General features: G+C 39.6%; 1 protein-coding gene and 1 long non-coding RNA gene across 2 annotated transcripts in view; one reads left to right on the forward strand and one right to left on the reverse strand.

The window, feature by feature from the left end:
* HS3ST2 (heparan sulfate-glucosamine 3-sulfotransferase 2) overlaps nt 1–14,543 on the forward strand; it is a 155,607-nt gene extending 141,064 nt beyond the window's left edge. Inside the window, exon 2 of the mRNA XM_001367751.5 lies at nt 12,987–14,543. Coding sequence (XP_001367788.1) covers nt 12,987–13,605 — 619 coding nt within the window. The 3' untranslated portion in view covers nt 13,606–14,543. The remainder of the gene's footprint in view (nt 1–12,986) is intronic.
* Nucleotides 14,544–16,976: 2,433 nt separating this feature from the next.
* On the reverse strand, nt 16,977–19,842 carry LOC103099952 (uncharacterized). Its single transcript, XR_470140.3, has 2 exons — nt 19,258–19,842; nt 16,977–17,413 (listed from the first exon to the last, which is right to left on the reverse strand). It is a non-coding gene; the product is annotated as an uncharacterized LOC103099952 (long non-coding RNA).
* Nucleotides 19,843–20,600: the final 758 nt, after the last annotated feature.

Below are 20,600 nucleotides of genomic sequence, written 5' to 3' on the forward strand. Positions count from 1 at the left end.
TACTTCTAGCTATCCTGATGATAAAAACATGTTAAGAGTTACCAATATCATCTTTTCTTAAAGGAATACAAATCATCTGAACTTATTGGGTCCCTAAAAAATGTTGTTCTCCCCTCCCCTTTCTTAATTACCTTTTGGTAATTCTTTTGAGTTCTGTGTTTGGACATCAAATTTTCTGTTAATGTCAGGTCTTTTCTTTATGAATGCTTGGAAGTCTTCTATTTTATTAAATGACCATACTTTCCCCTGCAAGAACATAGTCAATTATGATGGGTAGTTAATTCTTGGTTATTATAGACCCAGTTTCATTATTTTCTGGAATATCATATTCCATGCCTTCTAATCCTTCAATGTGGATGCAGCCAGGTCCTGTGTTATTCTAATTGTGATTCCATGATATCTGAATGGTTTCTTTTAGCAGCTTGTAGTATCTTTTCCTTGGTCTGGTAGTTCTTGAATTTGACTATAACATGCCTGGGTGTTTTCAATTGGGGATTAAAGGCAGGAGGTGATCTGTGGATTCTTTCAATCTCCACTTTTCCCTTTTGTTCAAGAATGTTGGGGCAGTTTTCTTGGATAATTTCCTGTCGAATGATGTCCAGGATTTTTCTTTTGTCATGATTTTCCAGTAATTCAATAATTCTTAAATTGTCTCTTCTGGTTCTATTTTCCAGGTATGAAGTTTTATCAATGAGGTGTTTCATATTTTCCTAAATTTTTTCATTCTTTTGATTTTGTTTTATAGACTCTTGCTGCCTTGTGAAGTAATTTGCTTCTAGTTGTTGGATTCTAATTTTTAAAGACTGAATTTCATCCCTGGCTTTTTGGTCATCCTCCTTCTGGTCTGCTTTTCTTTGTAGGTCATCCTTCTCTTTATTTGCCTCATTTTCAAGCTGGTCAAGTTTGGCTTTCAAGACACTATTTTCTTCTTTTAATTCATGTGCCTCTATTTCCAGATGATTTGTTTTGTTTTTAAGTTCTTTTCCCAATTGTCTTCAGCCTCTCTTAATTGGTTTTTAATTGTGTTTTGAGTTCTTCCAAAGTCTGAGTTAATTTGCTGGAGTTTCTGCATTTTTTCTTGATGTTCCTTGGTCTTCCTCTGTCCCATTTGCTCTTTGTTCATTACCTGAATTGAAGCTGTCAATTGTAATTTCTTTTTTCTTTTTCTGTTGTTTACTCATATTTTTTCCTTCTTTCCCCCTTGTCATTGGCTGTAATCTTGTTCTTCTGATTATGTGCTGGATCTGTGGGTTTGGGCTATTCTGTCCTGAAGGGGCTTCTTCTCTGCTCTACTAATTGACTAGATTAGGTTGATGGAGTATTAATGAGCCCTGAGGTCAGATCTTTCCCAGCTAGCAGTGGAAGCTGAAGGTGTAGGTGAAGGTATGGAGGCTGAAAGGAGCTGTGCTTCAGCCCTTTTATTTAGGTATTCGTTCAGGGTTCAGACTTTGCCCTGGGATCCTAGTCAGCAGGATTCTTACTGCAGCTCTCAGTGCAGTTGCAGTTGGTAAGGGAAGGGTGTTGGAGATTAAGCTTCCCTGCCCTCTGAAGGCTTTTTATCTTTCCTATTGATAGACTAGATTAAGCTGGGGTGGAATGATCAGTGGAGCCAGATGTGCCCTGAAGCCAAAACCTGAAGGAGTAGAGGCCCAAGATGGAGAGTAGTGACTGCAACTAAGCTGCCCTCTCCTCCAGCTGCCTCTCGGCCAGGTATGGTCATAGCCCTGAGCCTGGAATAACTATGGCAGCAAGGCACTCCTTCTGGGCTGGAGCCCTCACCCCAAGATTCCAGCGACCATGGGCGATTCAGCACAGTAGGTTGGGGAGGAGTCCTGGGACTTTCCTTCTTCCTTTTCCTTAAACACGAGAATTTAACCTTCCCTGTGTACCTTTTAAGTTGAGTTGAGCAGGAGGATCCCCCAGCTCTGTCCTGTTGTTAGATTTGGTTTTCTGTCCCCTCGAAACTCTTTTGTTTTTGATTGGTATGAAAGGGTTTTCACAGAGGAATCAACTTTTTCTGCTTCTAAGCCACCATCTTGACTCTGCCTCCCTCTCTGCATTCATGTTACAGGCCTCCATGTAGAGAGGAGAATATTTTACATACTTTTTTTTGCCCTGCTGATATCTTCATCTTTTAGAAAAAAAAAGAGGAGGTGAATGAGGGTAGAGAAGAGTAGGGTATTGTGGGAAAGGAGGGGGAGGGAGACCAAATATTCCGGGACTAATTCCTATCAAGAAGGAAGAACTGGTTGCCAAACTTGAAATGTCTGGAACTTTGTTAAATAGTGGTTCAGTGGATAGATTGCTGGGCCTAAAAGCAGAAAGATAAGAGTTCAGGTTGTAAGAAAGGATTTCTAGCAGGGCATAGCTAGATCTAGCCTCAGACATTTCTTGTTCAGTCATTTCAGTCAAGTCCAACTCTTTATGATCCTGTTAGAGTTTTTTTGCCAAAGATACTGGAGTGGTCTGCCATTTCCTTCTCATTTGACAGATGAGGAACTGAGGCAAACAGTTATGAGTCCAGATTAGAACTCAGGAAGATAATAGGTCCAACACTCTACCCACTGTGCCACATAGCTACCCCAGACTCAGATACTTACTAGTAATGTAAGAAACTCTGGGCAAGTCACTTAACCTCTGTTTGTCTCATTTCCCTTATCTGTAAAATAGTAATAGCACATACCTCCCCAGGTTTTTGTCAAGATCATATGAAATAATTACAAAGCACTTAGCATGATGTCTTAGATAAATGTTAACTATTTTTATTAACTACTATGCTACCATCTTTTTGTAGGATTCAAGGTAAAGCATGCTATTGTCTAGTCTTATGTGTACTCTAGTCTTTGGGAGAAAAGATTTAAGAAGTCATATACCAAATTAATTGGGTCTCATAGCCCAAGATTTTACAAAGAAAATAATCCCAAGAGGCTTGAGAGGCTTTCAAGACTGAAATTCTGAAGATTCAAACAGAAATTATGCCAATGGAGAAGGGAAAATGAATATGATTTAACTGGCCCATTTATCTGCTAAATGTCTGCTAAATTATTGTTGAATTGAACTTGACTGCAAGTGAACTCACTCATGGGCAAAAACCTACAAAGGCACACAAAATAGAAACCAAGGCCTCACTTTGTAAGCACAAGACTAAAAAATTGCAATGGATTCACAGGAGGGCAACCAGGATGGCAAAGGGACTAGAAGCAGGGGGATTATAAAGTTCTTCAGGAAAACTTGGGGATATTCAGATTGAAGAAGAGAATATTTGGGGATAGGAATATGGTTTTTGTCCTTAAGTATTTGAAGGTCTCTCATATAGAAGTGAGATTGCATTCATTTTGCTTGGCCTTAATGAACAGAGCTAAGAGTGGTATGGTAATGCTATAGGGCAGTGGATTTTACTTCCTAACGATCAGAACTATACAAAAGTAGGTTGGAAGTAATGAATTTTCCCATTGCCCAGTTCAAATTGGATGACTAATTGTAGGGGTTTGCCAAAAAGGATATTCTTGGTCTGGGTTATGAGTAGACCAAATAACCTCTAAGGTTCCTACAATCTTTATGTCAGATTTTATGCCTTTAGGACAGTTTCTAGACTGAACCCATTTCATGATCAAAGTAGATATAAGATTCCTCTGGCCCAATTAACATGAACCTGAGGAATCCCTGAGAGAAGATTGTCTACATTGTCCTTTATTCTTGAAATTCATCAAAAACAACTCTGAATTATTCATTCATTCATTCAACTTAAGTGTATTATGTACCTCTGCTGGACAAAGCACTGTAATTATAACTAACATTTCCTTCACATAAATTATTAGACAAATTTTCTTTACTATTGGAATCAGACATAACTCAGAGAATCTCTCATTTTGCCTAGGCTGCCTAAAAAAAAAAAAAATCAGAGCTAGTTTTCTTCGAGCTACTAGCGATGGTCCGAATAGTCTAATGATTTCTACTGGGAAATTACTTCTGAAATGCTTTTTAAAAAATCCTTCATTCTGGGAGAGGGGACAGAAGAGAGGAGGGAAAGAAAATGAATCATGTAAACATGAAAAAGTATTTTAAAAAATAAAGAAAAAAGAATCCTTGTGCTGGTACTGTATATCATACCCCCAAACCACACTAACCCTGTTCATTGCTCTGTTGAGTCTTGCTGCAACATTTTGCTAAAAGCATTAATTTCTAATCTGTAAACTGTTGCAAAGATCAAAGTTTGATTTGGTCACTACTGTCCAGTCCACAGAGATCTGTTATGCACTTATACTTAACTTACTGACCTGCGACACCAGAAATCTTTAGGTTCAATCAGAAATATAATAAGCACAGGGCCATCTGGGATTTGGCCAAGGGAAAAACATCCAGAAGGCTAGTCCCTAGCCCTTGAATTCATTCACGAAGAGAAAGAGAGAAGGGAGTTCAAGTACTTGGCAGGTTTGGGCAGATGGGTCTGAGGTCGGCTGAAGAGATGCTGGTCCTTCAAATGTGCTCTGGACAAAGGGCCAGCACAGCTGTCTGCCATGGATATTGGGATTTCAGGGTCTAGGCCTTCTGAGGACAAGAGTCAGCTGCTCTAGATGGGGTGATATTCTTTATTGGATACAAGTACAAGACCCTTCAGGAGGCTCTTTACATGATTTTCCAGGGAAAGGAAGAAGCAGTCTGAGACGTGATCCCCCAGACTACTTTCTGCACAAAGAGAAGGGGACTTCAGTGTACAAGTGCTAGAAAGAAAGCAGCAGGGAAGGGAGGCGTGTTCCCTTGCGCCATGTACAATCTGGAGACAGGACAGCCTTAGTACAAATAATTGGTTAAGAAGCAATCCTTAACCATGACAACTTCATCTCCCACTCCAGTGAATCAATGCCAGATGACAGGGTCCCTAGTTATAGCCTTGGGGTCAACTCACAATTAAAATACATTTCCCTAGTGTTCAAGAGGAATCCCACTCCTATTCCTCTGCATTACTTTCCCTCATCTAGCCTGCTCCTATGTGTCTTTGCAGCTGGTGGTCCCAGAATTCCAGGTGCTGAGCAATCAATTTCCTTTATAGTGACTCTTAAACAAAGATATTTCTAAACATATTGCGGTTTTTAATGGTTGCTTTCCAGCATAGGCTACCAGAATCTGTGTTGCCTTGGTCCTCTCTCCCATTTTGGCCAGGCTGGCCTGTACTCTGGCGGTTCGCCATGCTCTGATACGTTCGTTTATAACCAAACCAAAGTTTTTCCTAATCCCCTTTGGGACCCCTTCATTTTCTTTTGCTCCCTCCCCTGGCTTGCAAAGTTTCCTTCTTTCCCCTATGTTTGCCTTCCAGGGAGTCTACTGTTGAGCCAAACTGTGCTCATTCTTCCCTGCACAAACACCCTCTGCTTCCCTGTCTTCATTGCTTTGCTAGTACTGGCTCCTTATGCTAAGGATACGCCTACACCTGTTGGATTCCAATTCCAATTTGAAAGCCCAAGTCAATGCCACATTCTTAGAAGCCTTCCCAGACCCCCCTCTCCCACAAGCATTTATGGCTTGTCTTCCTTTCCAAGTCATATCATCCACTGCATTATTCTAATATAATTAGTCAAGTTGACAAGCATTTATTAGGTACCTACCTTGTGCCAGGCACTGTGTTAAGTGCTGGGGACACAAAGAAGAGTAGTAGATGGTCCCTGCTCTCAGTCGTAGGGAGGAGATAAGTGCCAATAAGATATAGACAGGATAAATTGTAGGCAACCTCAGAGGGAATGCACTGGCAGAAAGGCAGGCCAGGAAAGCTACTTGAAGATCGAATTTTAATTGAGATTTAAGGGAAGTCGGGGCATTTGGGAAACCAAGAAGAGGGAGCGAATTCCAGGCACTTGGGATAACAAGTTATAAGGCTTGAAGTTAGAAGAGGCTATCTAGTGCAAAGAACCAAAAGAAGGCCAGCATAACTGAATTGCAGTGTTAGGAGAAAAGAGAGAATAGGAGGAATGAGGAGACTGAAATGGTAGGAAAGGAAGAGATCATGAAGGGCTTTAAAAGCCAACACTGATTTGATTCTGGAAGCAATAGTGCCCTACAAAGTTCATTGAATAAGGAGAGAGCATTGTGGTCAGATTTATATGTATTATTTAGTCTTACAAGTTGTGTCTGATAGAACTACATAGAGCTGTGAGCTCAATGAAAGTAGGAATTGCATGTTATTTAAACTTTCAGTGCCTTGCCCAGTGCCCTGCACATAGAAAGTACTCACCAGATGCTTGTTGAATTGAATTATTGAATTTCATCTCCATATTTTGAATCCTGTACTACGCTAAGACTGATTCTGGCTAGGCTTCTTTGTTCTTGATTGGTTTTTCTACATAATGACCTTTGATTGTGGTCATCCCTCTCTCTCTTGTTGCTGGCCAGTCAACAACTTGTACTGAGAGTCCCCTATTCGAAGATCCATAACTAAGGTGACATTTCCAGGGTTTTCCCCTAGAGTTCCACATTTATAGTGCTATGGCCCATCTAGAAACAACAGAGCTTAACACTTGTTGGCAAGAATAATTACTTAAAACAGTAAGCTATTAAATAGGCTTCTTGTCCCCACATCCTGCTACTGTCGCCCAAGGTGAGCTGTTCCTTGGCCTGGCTCTGCCCTGGCCCTCCCACAGCTAAATTTGTTGTTCAAAATTGAAAAGGGTTTTGTAGGATCCTTGTCTCAGGTATAAAACTGCTAGTTATGTCTCTGCCTTAGGTGTACATGACTGTGTGAATCGCCTCGGTAGAGAAGAAAGGCTTGCTTTCTTGGGGACCTGCAGGCTAAGCAGAGACTCTTAAAACATTTGTAAGGAAAGAATGATTTAAGCACTCTTGCAAAGAAACAAAGCATTGGCAAGGGGAGTTCAACAGCTGATCCAATAGGTGCTGATGAGAAGCAGGGCCAGGTGCTGCTGACAGATGTGGTATCTACAGCATCCTCACTGCTGCAGAACATACCCAAGCCCCAGCAAGATGCCTGCTCTGTAGCTGTGAAGGTGACATCTCCCTGCTCCTTACTTACAGCTAATGTAGCCCCCATGGACAGCCTTCAATATACCATGGCAGAGGAAGAGAAATGAATCCAGGATAAGTTGCTGGAACAAAGCTAGTAAACCTCAGCCCTTGCCTTCTGTTCCTTTCCATCCGTAGCTCACTTCCTCTGAATAATAAGGTTGAAGCTGTCCTTCAACAAAGAACAGATATCCCTTGCCACCAATCTCCACTGAAGTGATGACCAGGATCCCCTCATTGACCTTAAAGCCATCCTGCTCCCCAGGCAAAAACACTTGGATAAAAACATAACCCTAGCTTCAGGGTAACCCCCTAAGCCCCATGTTGTCGTTCAGTCGTTTTCAGTCTTTTCTGACTCTTCATGAAAGCATTTGGGATCTTCTTGGCAAATATAATAGTTTGCCATTTCCTTCTGCAGTTCATTTTTATAGATGAGGAACCGAGGCAAACAGAGGTTTGGGTCATAGAGCCAGTAAGTGTCTAAGGCTGGATTTGAATCCATGAAGATAAATTTTCCAAGTCCAATACTCTATCCACTACACCATCGAGAAGCTCCATCATCCATAGTAAAGAATCAAGAACTGTTCTTACGTGTTAGCCAGCTCTGTAGAAGTGGTTTATTCATGTCACTCATGTTCATCCCCTCCTTCCATTCCTGCTGCCACCATGATTTAAGCCCTCATCACCTCTTACTTGAACTATTAACCAATCTTCAGATATTTACTATCTTTCTCCTTCCAATGTATCCTGTGCATTGATTCTTTTTTATAATCTTACCTTCATCTTAAAATCAATACTGTATATTGATTCCAAGGCAGAAGAGTGGTAAAGGATAGGCAATGGGGGTTAAGTGACTTGCCCAGGGTCACACAGCTGGGACGTGTCTGAGTTCAGATTTGAACTTTGGACCTCCCATCTCTAGGCCTGGCTTTCAATCCACTGAGCTACCCAGCTGCCCCTTTCCCCCCGTTTAATTTTATTGATTAAGAAAAATTTTTCATGGTTACATGATTCATGTTCTTCCTCCCCTCCTCTCATCCCCCTGCCATAGCCAACAACAATTGCACTGGATTTTACATGTGTCATTGATTAACACCTATTTCCAAATTATTGATATTTGCACTAGGGTGATCATTTAGAGTCTACATTTCCACTCATATCCCCATCAAACCATATGATAAAACAGTTGTTTTTCTTCCGTGTTTCTGCTTCCACAGTTCTTTATCTGGATGTGGATAGCATCTTTCTCATAAGTCCCTCAGAACTGTCCTGGATCATTGCATTGCTGATAGTAGTCCATTACATTCGATTGTACCACAGTGTATCCGTCTCTGTGTACAACGTTCTCCTGGTTCTGCTCCTCTCACTCTGCATCACTTCCTGGAGGTTGTTCCAGTCCCCATGGAATTCCTCCACTTTATTATTCCTTTTAGCACAATAGTATTCCATCACCAACATATACCACAATTTGTTCAGCCATTCCCCAATTGAAGGGCATCCCCTCATTTTCCAATTTTTTACCATCACAAAGTGCAACTAAAATTTTTTTGTGCAAGTCTTTTTCCTTATTATCTCTTTGGGGTATAAACCCAGAGTGGTATGGCTGGATCAAAGGACAAGCAGTCTTTTAAAGCCCTTTGGGCATAGTTCCAAATTGCCTTCCAAAATGGTTGGATCAATGCACAACTCCACCAGCAATGCATTAATGTCCTTATTTTGCCACATCCTCTCCAACATTTATTACTTTCCTTTTCTGTCATGTTAGCTAATCTTCTACATATGAGGTGGTACCTCAGAGTTGTTTTGATTTGCATTTCTCTAATTATAAGAGATTTAGAACACTTTTTTATGTGCTTATTGATAGTTTTGATTTTTTTATCTGAAAATTGCCTATTCATGCCCCTTGCCCATTTATCAGTTGGGGAATGGCTTGTTTGTTTGTTTTTTGTTGTTTTTATTTTTTGTACAATTGATTTAACTCCTTATATATTTGAGTAATTAGATCTTTGTTAGAGGTTTTTGTTATGAAGATTTTTTCCCAATTTGTTGCTTTCCTTCTAATTTTGGTTGCATTTGGTTTTGCTTTACAAAATCTTTTTAATTTGATGTAATGAAAATTATTTATTTTACATTTTATAATTTTTTCTGACTCTTACGTGGCCTTGAAATCTTTCTTTTCCCAAAGATCTGACAGAATACTATTCTTTTTCACCTAATTTACTTATAGTTTCCTTCTTTATATTCAATTCATTCATACATTCTAAGTTTATCTTGGTATAGGATGTGAGCTGTTGATCTAAACGTAATCTCTCCCATACTGCTTCCCAATTTTCCCAGAAGTTTTTGTCAAATAGTGGATTTTTGTCCCCAAAGTTGGGATCTTTGAGTTTATCATAAACTATCTTGCTGAGATCATTTACCCCAAGTCTATTCCACTGATCCTCCCTTCTGTCTCTTAGCCAGTACCATATTATTTTGATGACCACTGCTTTAGAGTACAGTTTAAGATCTGGTACTGCTAGGGCCCCCTCCACATTTTTTTTCATTATTTCCCTTGATATTCCTGATCTTTTGTTCTTCCAAATGAACTTTGTTATGTTTTTTTTCTAATTCAGTTAAAAAAAAAAGTTTCTTGGTAGTTTGATAGGTATGGCACTAAATAAATTAATTTGGGTAGGATTGTCATTTTTATTGTGTTAGCTTGTCCTATCCATGAGCAATTAATATTTTTCCAATTGTTTAGATCAAGGGAAATACTTTGCAAAAATTAAAGTCATAAACAATTCTCATCCAGTAGAATGGAAGCTCTTTGAAGGCAGGGATTGTGCCACTTGTAAATTTCCACTCTAGAACCCAGCATAGAGTCTGAAACATAGTAGACACTTAAAGAATGGCTATTGATTGGTTGAAATTTGACCTACTGTTTCCTTATTTTACTCTCCTTAGATCTGTTGCCACCAGCTATAAAGAATGTCAATCTGCTAACTAAAAATAGAAAATGTTCATGTTTATTGGACAATTTGTTAGTATTCCAATTCTTTTTTATTATATTACTTTTGAAAATTCAATTAGTAGTTTTCAGGAGACTATTTGAGCAATTTGTCCTTAATGATCCATTGATCTCTATTTAGTAGATTTTTGGTTATGATTGTTTAGCTCAGCCAATAGTCATACTACCTTTTCATCCTACTTTGTAGAGGGAATCCACTGTAAGAGGTGACTTGAGATTATGCATAGGACAGTTTCTATGGTATTGGGTTGGACCAGACTATATATATTATTTGCCCAGTCACACTAGGAAAAGAGCACATAGCCAGAATTAATTGTATTCTATCTCATTTTAATCCATATTCATCTATATGTCTTATCTTCCTTAAGAGACTATAAGCTCCCTGAGAGAAGGGACTCTGTCTTCTTTCTTCCTATCCCTGATCCTTAGGATAACACTCTGCAACTAAGTTTTTAATAATTGTATCTTTAGTAGAACAGATAAACATAAATGTTTAAAAAGAATTTAGATTATTGTATTAAAATCTCTTAAAGCATTTAAAAGACTTTGGTGTCAGTTTCATCTTAATTTAACCAGGGTCTTATCCCAAGGCTTAATTAGAATGTTTCCTTCTTACTCATCCTGAAACTATTTTGGACTCAAGCTTCTCCCCGCATTGATATGGAGTTCCATCACAATAGTATGTCCAAATCTAGGACATGAGACCAACCTGGTATTAAACTGCTCATGCTGCGCCTTCCAGACAAAGATAAGGATATGGTTCCCTGAATAGCTGCTTAGAAGTCATTAAAATATATCACGTTAGCCTTAGCTTAAATGTCTTCTGTTACCTCCAAACCTCTAAGTCTGTCATCTCCGTCTTTCTGTCTCTCTCTGTCTCTGTCTCTCTCTCTGTCTCTCTCTATCTCTATCTCTCTGTATGGCCCTCTGTGTCTCTGTGTGTGTCTCCCCACAATCAAAAAATGAGAGATCATAGCTAACTCTGCTCCAATGATAAGAACCAAGACTGACACCAGAATTAGTGAATATGTATTCATTTGGCATCTACTGCATGCCAGTTCTAGACACAAGAGATACAACATACAAGTGAGACAGTCCTGTCCTCGAGATTATTTTTTCGATGGAGGTGAGAGGAGAGAGAGAAGAATGAAGAAGACAGACTGAGAAAGAGAAAGACACACAGAGACAGAGAGAGACAGAGTCAGAAATCAGATTGGAGAGAAAATAGTATAGTGGAATGAGTATTGGTCTCAGAAGACCAGACTTAGAGTCCCTGTTCTGACAGTGTGGAAGGCATATTGAGCAAGTCCCATTGTGTGACTCAGTTTCCACATTTGTAAAATCAAGAGAATAAGACTTGAATTATTTACCTCATAGGATTATTGAGATGAGGAAAGCCTTTTACATACCTTAAAATGCTATTGGGAGACATTTTCCACTGCCATATTTCCATGATTAAAGACAAAAGAAGCATATTTATTCCCATCTCAAATCTCCTGGACCCGTTGCTGGGATAGATATGACATGAAATTAAGATTCAGTAACAGCCTCCCCTGCTCAGGTCACCCCTAGCAACCACCTTCAACACATATAAGATCAGATGCAGACAGCTTTAGCCGAACTGATTTCCAAAAGAGCTTATATCCTGATCAAAAAATTAATAAAAATTTGCAGAGAAGGCAAGAATTGGAAAACAGATATAAGAATGATTCTTACTTTTGTAAGCAAAGGGAAAATGGAAAGGAAAGGAGAGGTATGTAAAAGGATATTTTTTCTATATCACCATTACTCCCACTAACAATTATCCCCAACCTATCCAATCAACAAGCATTTATTGAATACATACACAGTATATAATCTGTAAATGTTTGTTGACACTGGAGATTCAGATACAATAGCACGTGCCCTCAAAGAGAAAGCATTCTGTTAGGGGTATATAATAAGTTCGCTGATAAGAATAAGATATAGCACAATGAATATGGATGCTAAGACTATGCTGGGAATTCCAAGACACAGAATTGAGGAGGTTTTAGATACAAGGGGATAGTCTGTATGAAGACACAGAAACAGAAATCTGAATGTTCTGTCCAGGGAAGGGTAAATAGGTCAATTTAGTATATGATGAAGATTAATGTGTAATTACCCTCCACAAGAGAAAATGGAGTCAAACTGGGAAGGGCTTCAAAGGCCAAAAAGTGGGATTTACATTTTATGCTAGAAACATCAGAGAACCTCTGAAGCTTGACAGAAAGAGTAGTATTTCCAAAACCTTCCTGTGCCACAAAGAAATACAATTAAGCCAAACTAACATTGAACTTATCCAGGTGTGACAACATACATATTCACTCTATACCCAAATTCCACCATCTCTTTCCCAAGAGAGGGGTATATTTCACCACCATTCTTCTGGAGTAAAAAATCAGTCCTTGTATTGAATAGTATGAAAACACACTTTGCTAGATTCATAATTTTGTGTCCTTGGACTGACCTTCAAATCCTAGAGTCTGAGCAAAGAAATCTCTCCATTCCCAGTGGAGGAGGAGAGATTTTTCTTTTCTCTTTCTTTTTTGTTTTCTCCCTTTTCTTCCTTCCTTTCTTCCTTCCTTCCTCCCTCCCTTCTTTCTTTACTTCCTTCCTCCCTCTCCCTCCCTTCCTTTCTTCCTTCTTCCCTTCCTCTCTCCCTCCCTCCTTTATTTCCTTTGTTTCTCTCTCTCTCTCTCTCTCTCTCTCTCTCTCTCTCTCTCTCTCTCTCTCTCTCTCTCTCTCTCTCTCTCTTTCTTTTTCTCTCCCTCTCCTTTTCTTTCTTTCTTTAAGATGTGAGAAAGAGGCTTTGAATTTGCTAATTACTAAATACATGTCATAATTTTTCCCCAGAAACCTAGAATCTCAAAAAATAAAATTACTAGGGATTAGTTTGAGTATGTATACCTCCTAAGATCTGACTATATGTGTCTTTTCTTTGCAGAAGCCTCATGCCCAGGACACTTGAGAGTCAAATTACAATGGAGAAGACACCCAGCTACTTTGTTACCAAGGAAGCCCCAAGGCGGATTTTCAACATGTCCAGAGATACCAAACTGATTGTGGTTGTCCGAAACCCTGTGACACGAGCTATCTCGGATTATACCCAGACTCTTTCCAAGAAGCCAGACATCCCAACCTTTGAGGGGCTCTCCTTCCGCAATCGCAGCCTGGGACTCGTGGATATGTCTTGGAATGCCATCCGCATAGGCATGTATGTGGTACATCTAGAGAGTTGGCTTCAATACTTTCCATTGGCCCAGATCCACTTTGTCAGTGGTGAGCGCCTCATCACAGACCCTGCTGGGGAGATGGGAAGAGTCCAGGACTTCCTGGGCATTAAAAGGGTCATCACAGATAAGCACTTCTATTTCAACAAGACCAAAGGCTTCCCTTGCTTAAAAAAAACAGAAAGCAGCATTCTGCCCCGCTGCCTGGGAAAATCCAAAGGGAGAACTCATGTACAGATAGACCCTGAGGTGATAGACCAGCTCCGAGACTTTTATAGACCTTATAATATTAAATTTTATGAAACGGTTGGGCAGGACTTCAGGTGGGAATAACAGCTTGTGATGGGAGTGTACTCTTCGGGTTTCAATGAGGACAGTCCTTGAGTACACTTGTCCTGCTCCCTGCCACCACCATCACACACATGCCCATGAGTTCCATGTTACCTAACTCCTCATGTCACCTCATCTTTCCTTCCCCTCACCACCACCCCCAACACACAACCATAGGACAGCCAAAACAAACCCTCTGGGGCTAACAGGGCCAAGAAAAAAACAATCTGTCCTCTTATGATCTATCAGGTCTCCTAAAAAAAGGAAATCAAGGCAGGCTCTGTCCGTGGTCCAACCAGGTTCCTGGTTACCCTTGGACCCATTTCTGCTACCTGTAAGTCAACCATGGAGCCCTTTAAAGCAGGATGGGGTATGACTTTCCTGCAGTGAATGGGCAGACCTGGACAACCTAGCTGTGAAGGAAATAAATTTCCCCAGAGATTACAAATATATTGCTATGTATACACCAGTCTATCCCCATTGCTGTCTATACAGAAATGGGCTTTGTAAACTCAGTTACTAATTGGCATGTGCCTACCCTTAATGCCCATGGAGAGTTCATTGGTTCAGATCTCCCAATTCAGTCTGGGGAAAAGAAGAGTCTTCCCATCATAGATAGCCCCACTGCATATCCTCCAGACCCCTGAGAGCAACCTTTCCTCCATGGATTCTGCCATCAGGAGCTAGAGAAAGGCAGGGCTCTCATCCCCTGGGAGGCTGACCCCATGGTCTCTGAGAGAAATCTGGGACCCTGAAAATGATGATGAAGATGTCTGGGAAGCAATGTCTTTGAAAGCCACATTGTAATGATAGCTGGTCCTGTGAATAAAGCACAGATTTTTGTGGTTACGGGTACTTCACTGGCACTAGTGTTCTTGTTCAGCATGTAATTCATGCTTGTACACGTGAAATAAAGATGGCTCTCTCTCTTTTGTCCTTAACAATGTGTTTCTTTCTCAAGATATTTCTTGGCACACTTGGGCATGCCATTGTCACTAAATAATCCAAGGAATAGAGGGATAATCCTGTCCTATTGACCCAATGGGTCATGCCAAAAAGCAAGGGCAGGAGTTTTGGCCAGCAAAGTTGATAATGAGACATAGGTCTAGAATGGCAAAAGATGGAGTGCAAGGATTGGCACTGGAATTACCACTGTAATCCATGACACCGGCTAGGCCCCAAAAGGGTATGACCAAGCTACAAACCCACAGACCTTCTTTCCCTTCAGATCTCCATCCTAAATGGCCAAGAACCTCTCTGCAGCGACATATGTGCCCCTTGGCTTTTCTTTCTGTTTTACTGACCAAGGAAAAGTCTAAGGAATTTTAAGGTCTGACTGACTTAAGAGGAGGAAGAGGAATGTCCCAGAATATTTCTTGGGCTCACTGAACCAAGGGGCTAGCGGAAGGAAAGTCAAAGGACTGATTTCCTTTCCTTTGGTAATATACTCATGGCAGTTTTACTCCCGCGACATGGTCACCACTGCAGTCTGCTTCAATAGAAGTGAAGACGTTTTAAAAGATGATGGAGGGCTTTGGTCTGAGGAATCTCTCTCCATGCCTCTAAGAGACCAATAGAATGGAAACTAGAAGGGGAGGGAAACTAGGTGGGGCACATTTGGGTATCAAGGAGATGCCCTGATATTCCTGGGTACCATTTTACTCCTTGTACAAGCAGATGCTGGTCATCACAACGCCAGAGCAAAGCCTAGATCAAAAGGGAGCAAATGGAATCTACAGGGGGATTATACTTATTTTGTTTGTCCCCAGAGGTCAGAATTAGAAACAGTGAGTAGAAGTTACAGGGAGGAGGGTTTTAACTCAGCATAAGGAATGAATTCTAGACAGAGTTGTTCAAGAGTGTTCAAGGGTTGTTTCTGGAGCAGCTATTACTACCCCAAGAGGGACAGTGATGGCAGTGTAGTTGGGTGGATAGAGTGATGGCCCTGGAGTCAGGAAGACCTGAGTTGAAATTCAATCTCACACATTTCTTAGATGTGTAATCCTGCACAAGTCTCTTAACCACTGTCTACCTCAGTTTTTTCATCTGAAAAATACGAAGTTTGCTGTTTGGTCACTTAGAGTGTTATTCCTCATGACTTCACATGGAGGATTTTTGGTAAAGATCCTACAGTGCTTTGCCATTTCCTTCTCCAGTTTACAGATTAAGAACTGAATCAAACAGGGTTAAGTGACTTCCGTAGGGTCACACAACTAATGTATAAGACCAGATTATACCCCAGGAAGATGAGCCTTCCTAACACTAAACCCAGCACTCTATTCCATTATACTACCTAATTCTCAATGTTGTTATGAAGATAAAATATGATAGCATTTGTAAAATCCTTTGAAAACTAAGACAATAGATAAATAGTGCTTTCCTCATAAAAACCCTGTGAATTAGGTACAACCTATTTTATCATCCCCATTTTACAGATGGGTAAATTGAGACCTATGTGACTTGTCCAAGGTCATAGAAATCCAACCCAAGTCCTCTTACTCTAATTCCATTGGTATTTTCATTACCTCATAGTGCATATATAAGTTCCCATATATTCCTGAAATGCTTAAGTAGAAACTGTTTTACCACATGATGGGGAAGTTATATTTGAGATTTTCTTGCTTAGGTATGAATTGAACTAGATGGCTTTGGAAATTCCTTCTAATTTTGACATTCTGCATTTCTCTGGGTCAGTGGGATTTGTGACAACACATTATAAACACAGGATTCCCAGGGGCAAGGTGAAGTTATTTCCAGCAAATCCAGAGCTATTGACAATAAACAATGAAAAGGAAAGGGTAAAACAGGCTTAGAAGATAGAAAAGTAGTAGGATAAAGTGAAACTATATTCTTTGGGTCTCCTTTCATCAGGGAGAGGAACAGGCTAGTTTGAATTAAAGACATTTGCAAGTATATAAAGTAACCTCTACTAATTACTAGCCAGAAGTTATAATTATTGAATTAAGTGTATGAAAATGAAGGATGCTAAAGGCTTGAAAAAATCTTTTTTAAGAAGTAAAATAACAGGATAACCTCAGACTGTGGTCTACTAAAAGGTATTCTAGTAGGAGCATGAAGAAAAGGCAGAACCACTTAATTCCTTATCTACCAAGGAAGAAAAATGATCTATATAATGAGAAAAATAGAGCAAAAAAAAAGACTAATAAGTTGAAGCCCAAGACAATTAGAGAGACTGGAAAAGAGCAACTACTTGCTCTGAATGTTTTTAGATGATCAGATCCAGAAGATATAAATTCCATATACTAAAAAAACAAACAAACAAAAAAAACTGATGGATATAACCAAAAGTGTTCTAGTAAATGTTAGCAATTGGACTTCTGGGAAAAAAATTACCACAGCACACACTTTAAAGATAATTCTGCAATATTAATGTTTTTATCCATCACATTCTTAAATCTAGACAATCAATAAAACAAATCATGCCCTGGCTTGTGGTTTTTGCTGATTCTGAGGTGTAAATGCTCTTGCTGAAAATTTAACAATGAGCTCTCAAGTACCATTTCAAGCTAGATCCAACTGTTGAGCCAGTGTCCAATGATCTTTGAAAAATCATGGTGTCTTTGAATGATACTGGAGATTTGGAAGCATTGTGTTAGAGTGGAAAGAGTCTTGGGTGCTAATTCAGAGGGTCTTTTTTGATTGTAGATTCTGTCATTTACTCCTTGTATTACATTGGGAAAGTTACTTATTCTCTTGGTGCCCAGATTCTTCATCTGCAACATGAGGAGTTTGGACTAGATGATCTCAAAGGGCTCTTTAAGCTCAAGTTTATTATCCCAAGGGCAAATGTCTGATTATGAAAAAAAGAGAAAAAGGAAGGAGTCTGTGAACTTCAAAGCAATGAATGTGACTTGGATTCTGGACAAAAATCTAGAAAGTAGAAACGCCTGTCTAACCTCATTTCCTTTTGTGACAGGGTGATTTTCCAAATCAAGGAAATGCTATAGATATAGCATACCTAGATTTTAGTGAAGTGACAAAATTGTTCATACTATCCTTTTTGGCAAGATAGTAATAAAGAGTCTAGACTATTACATGGGGCAGCTAGATGGCACCGTGAAAAGAGCCTCAGGCTTGAAGCTGGGTTTAAATCTGACCTCAGACACTTCTTAGCTGTGTGACCCTGAACAAATCACTTAACTTGGTTTGCCTAGCCCTTGCTCTTCTGTCTTAGAGCTGTTACTAAGCCAGAAAGTAAGGGATAAAAAAAATAGAATATTGTAGTTATTGTGAATTAGTTAAAAGATTGGCTCTGATGCATAGGTTGAAATCAATGACATTAATGAATTGATGGCAACTTTAAGAGAGTTGTTTTGGTGGAGTATCTCAAGAATATGTCTTTAGCTCTGAGCTATTTAAAATTTTTATCAATCATGGGAATGAGGTCATAGATGGCAAAGCTATGAGAGACTAGCTAATATATTAAATGGTAATGTCAGAGTTCAAAAAGATTTCAATTGGCCAGAATGATAGATTGATTCAAATAATATAAAGTATAAGAGAAATAAGTTATAAACCCTTTACTTGGGTTAAAAATTTCAGCCTCATGAGATGTGGCTAAAGAGCAGTTCTTGAAAAATCTCTTTTAGTGGACTTTAAATATGGGGAGTCAGCCGCATAATGTGGCAGTCAAGAAAAGCAAATAAAAATTAAACCAGCATTAAAAAGAGAAATGTCCAAACAAGGGAGGTCTGCTGAGGTCAGGCTTTGTCTAAAGTGTTATAATATATTCAGCTTTGGGTTTCAAAATTTTCTGAAAAAACATTAACAAGCAGGAATGTATCCAGAGGAAGGTAGCCAAGATGGTTTGGAAACCAGAGTCCTTGCCATACCTGGGCTAATTGAGCGAATTTGGGGTGTTTGGACTGGAAAAGAAATCCTTAGCAATTAGCACAGTGATTGACATGTAGTAAGTACTTAAAAAACACTGAAAAGTGCCTGATTGGTAAAATATCAATAATATCAATAACTATTACTGTTGTCAATAATAATAAATAAATATTTATTATGTACCTACTACATGCCATACTAATCATAGAATGTCTAAGTTGGAAGACCTTAAAAAACATCTGGTCCATTCCTTTCCATTTATTCACTCACTCATTCATTCATTCATTCATTCATTCATTCATTCATTTATTTGTAGGTGAAGCAACTGAAGTCCAGGGCTGGGGAACAGGCATAACTATCTTTCTATAAGGGAAGGGCCGTCATATGGAAGAGAACTTTAGACTTGTTCTGAGTGAGCTTTGAGGGCAGCAGTAGGAGAAAATGGTGGGAGGTGTAGAGAAACAAAGAATGATTGATCAGATGAAATTGTAGAGAGGTTCAATGTAAGAAAAAATTTCCTAATTGTTGTACAATCATTTCAATTATGTCTGATTCTCTGTGACCCCATTTTGGGTTTTTCTTGGCAAAGACACTGCAGTGGTTTGCCATGTCCTTCTCTAATTCATTTTACCAATGAAAAAACTGAAGCAAAGAGGCTTAAGTGACTTTCCCAGGGTCATAGAGCTAGTAAGTGTCTGAGGTCACATTTGAACTCAGGTCTTCCTGACCCCAGCCCCAGAACTCTAGCTACCACTCCATCTAAATGTCCAACCATTAAAGCTGTGCAAATTTGGAATAGGCTACCTTGAGAAACTGGGTTCTCTCTTGTCAGAAGGGTTCAAGCAACACCTGAACAACCGCTTGTCCCAGTGGGAATTCTTGCTCGATTGTGATCTGGGCTAGATGACCTTGGAGGTCCCTGCCAAGCCTGAGGCTCTGTGAAATGATGTATTTGCCCCCTCCTTGTAATCTGCTGGGTTTCATTTCCTGGCAGGATTTTGCAAGCTTAGACAGAGATCTGCCCTCGGCTTATGCTCAGCCACACTCTGAGTTTCTCTATGGGTTTAGTTGTCCCAGTGAACATCTTCTTTGCCTCCAACACTTCCCAACGCTCTTCAGCTTCCCTCAGTAGTGCCCGTTCCAGGAGTTGCCCTCTTAGCCTGCCATTCTTCCCTGAGTGACTGACAGACAGCAGAATCATTTCATTAGTTTCTTCATAAAGCCGGTGATTTGGAGAGCCTGAGTTGGCATATGAGCGTACTCACGTCTTAAATTTAGCTCTGCGTTTTCTGGGAGCTAAAGCAAGAACAGAAACAGGTTAGTCTTATTTTCCAACAACTGAAATCATAAAACTTGTCTTGAAAAAAATGGAACATTCCCTAAAGGAAAGCGTCATCATTATTAAATTTAACAGTGGTAGTAGTAATAATATGACATGCATACTCAACAAATTCACCATATGCTTTTAAAATGCCTACTGTGTTCAAGGTACTAGGCTAAGCACTGGGGCATACCAAGAAAAATTAAACAGGTTTGGCCCTCATTGAGCCTAGTTTAAATCTATTTTCTCACTTGATCCTCACAAACCTGTGAGGGTGGTAGGTTAAAAATCATTCTCCCCATTTTACAGATGAGGAAAACTAATACTATGAGAAAGACGATCAGGGATTTACCTTTAGTTATACCACTAAAAAATGGCATAGTTCATTATTAGAACTTGGGTCTCCTGATTCCCGCAAGTACAAAACTCAAACATGAAAGTTAGCACACTTCATTTCATTTTTATCTGGCAGGGTAAAAATTATTCTCCCCATTTTATATTTGGGGAAAACTAAAAATGAAAAAGGGATGGTTTCAAATCTGGCCTCAGATACTTCCTGCCTGTGTGACCCTGGGCAAGTCACTTAACCCCCATTGCCCAATCCTTATCACTTTTCTGACTTGGAACCAATATACATTATTGATTCAAAGACAGAAGGTAAGGGTTTAAAATTTAAAGCTACAGAGAGAGAAAGAGGATAAGAGATTTGCCCATGGTTACACAACCAATAAGGTCTCCTGATTCCCACAAACTCAAGACTCAAACACGAAACCTAGTACTTTTCATTTCATTTTTATAGGGTAGGGTAAAAATTCTTTTCCCCATT

This window comes from Monodelphis domestica, chromosome 7 (genome assembly GCF_027887165.1).
Source record: "Monodelphis domestica isolate mMonDom1 chromosome 7, mMonDom1.pri, whole genome shotgun sequence".
Classification (NCBI taxonomy): Eukaryota; Metazoa; Chordata; class Mammalia; order Didelphimorphia; family Didelphidae; genus Monodelphis; species Monodelphis domestica.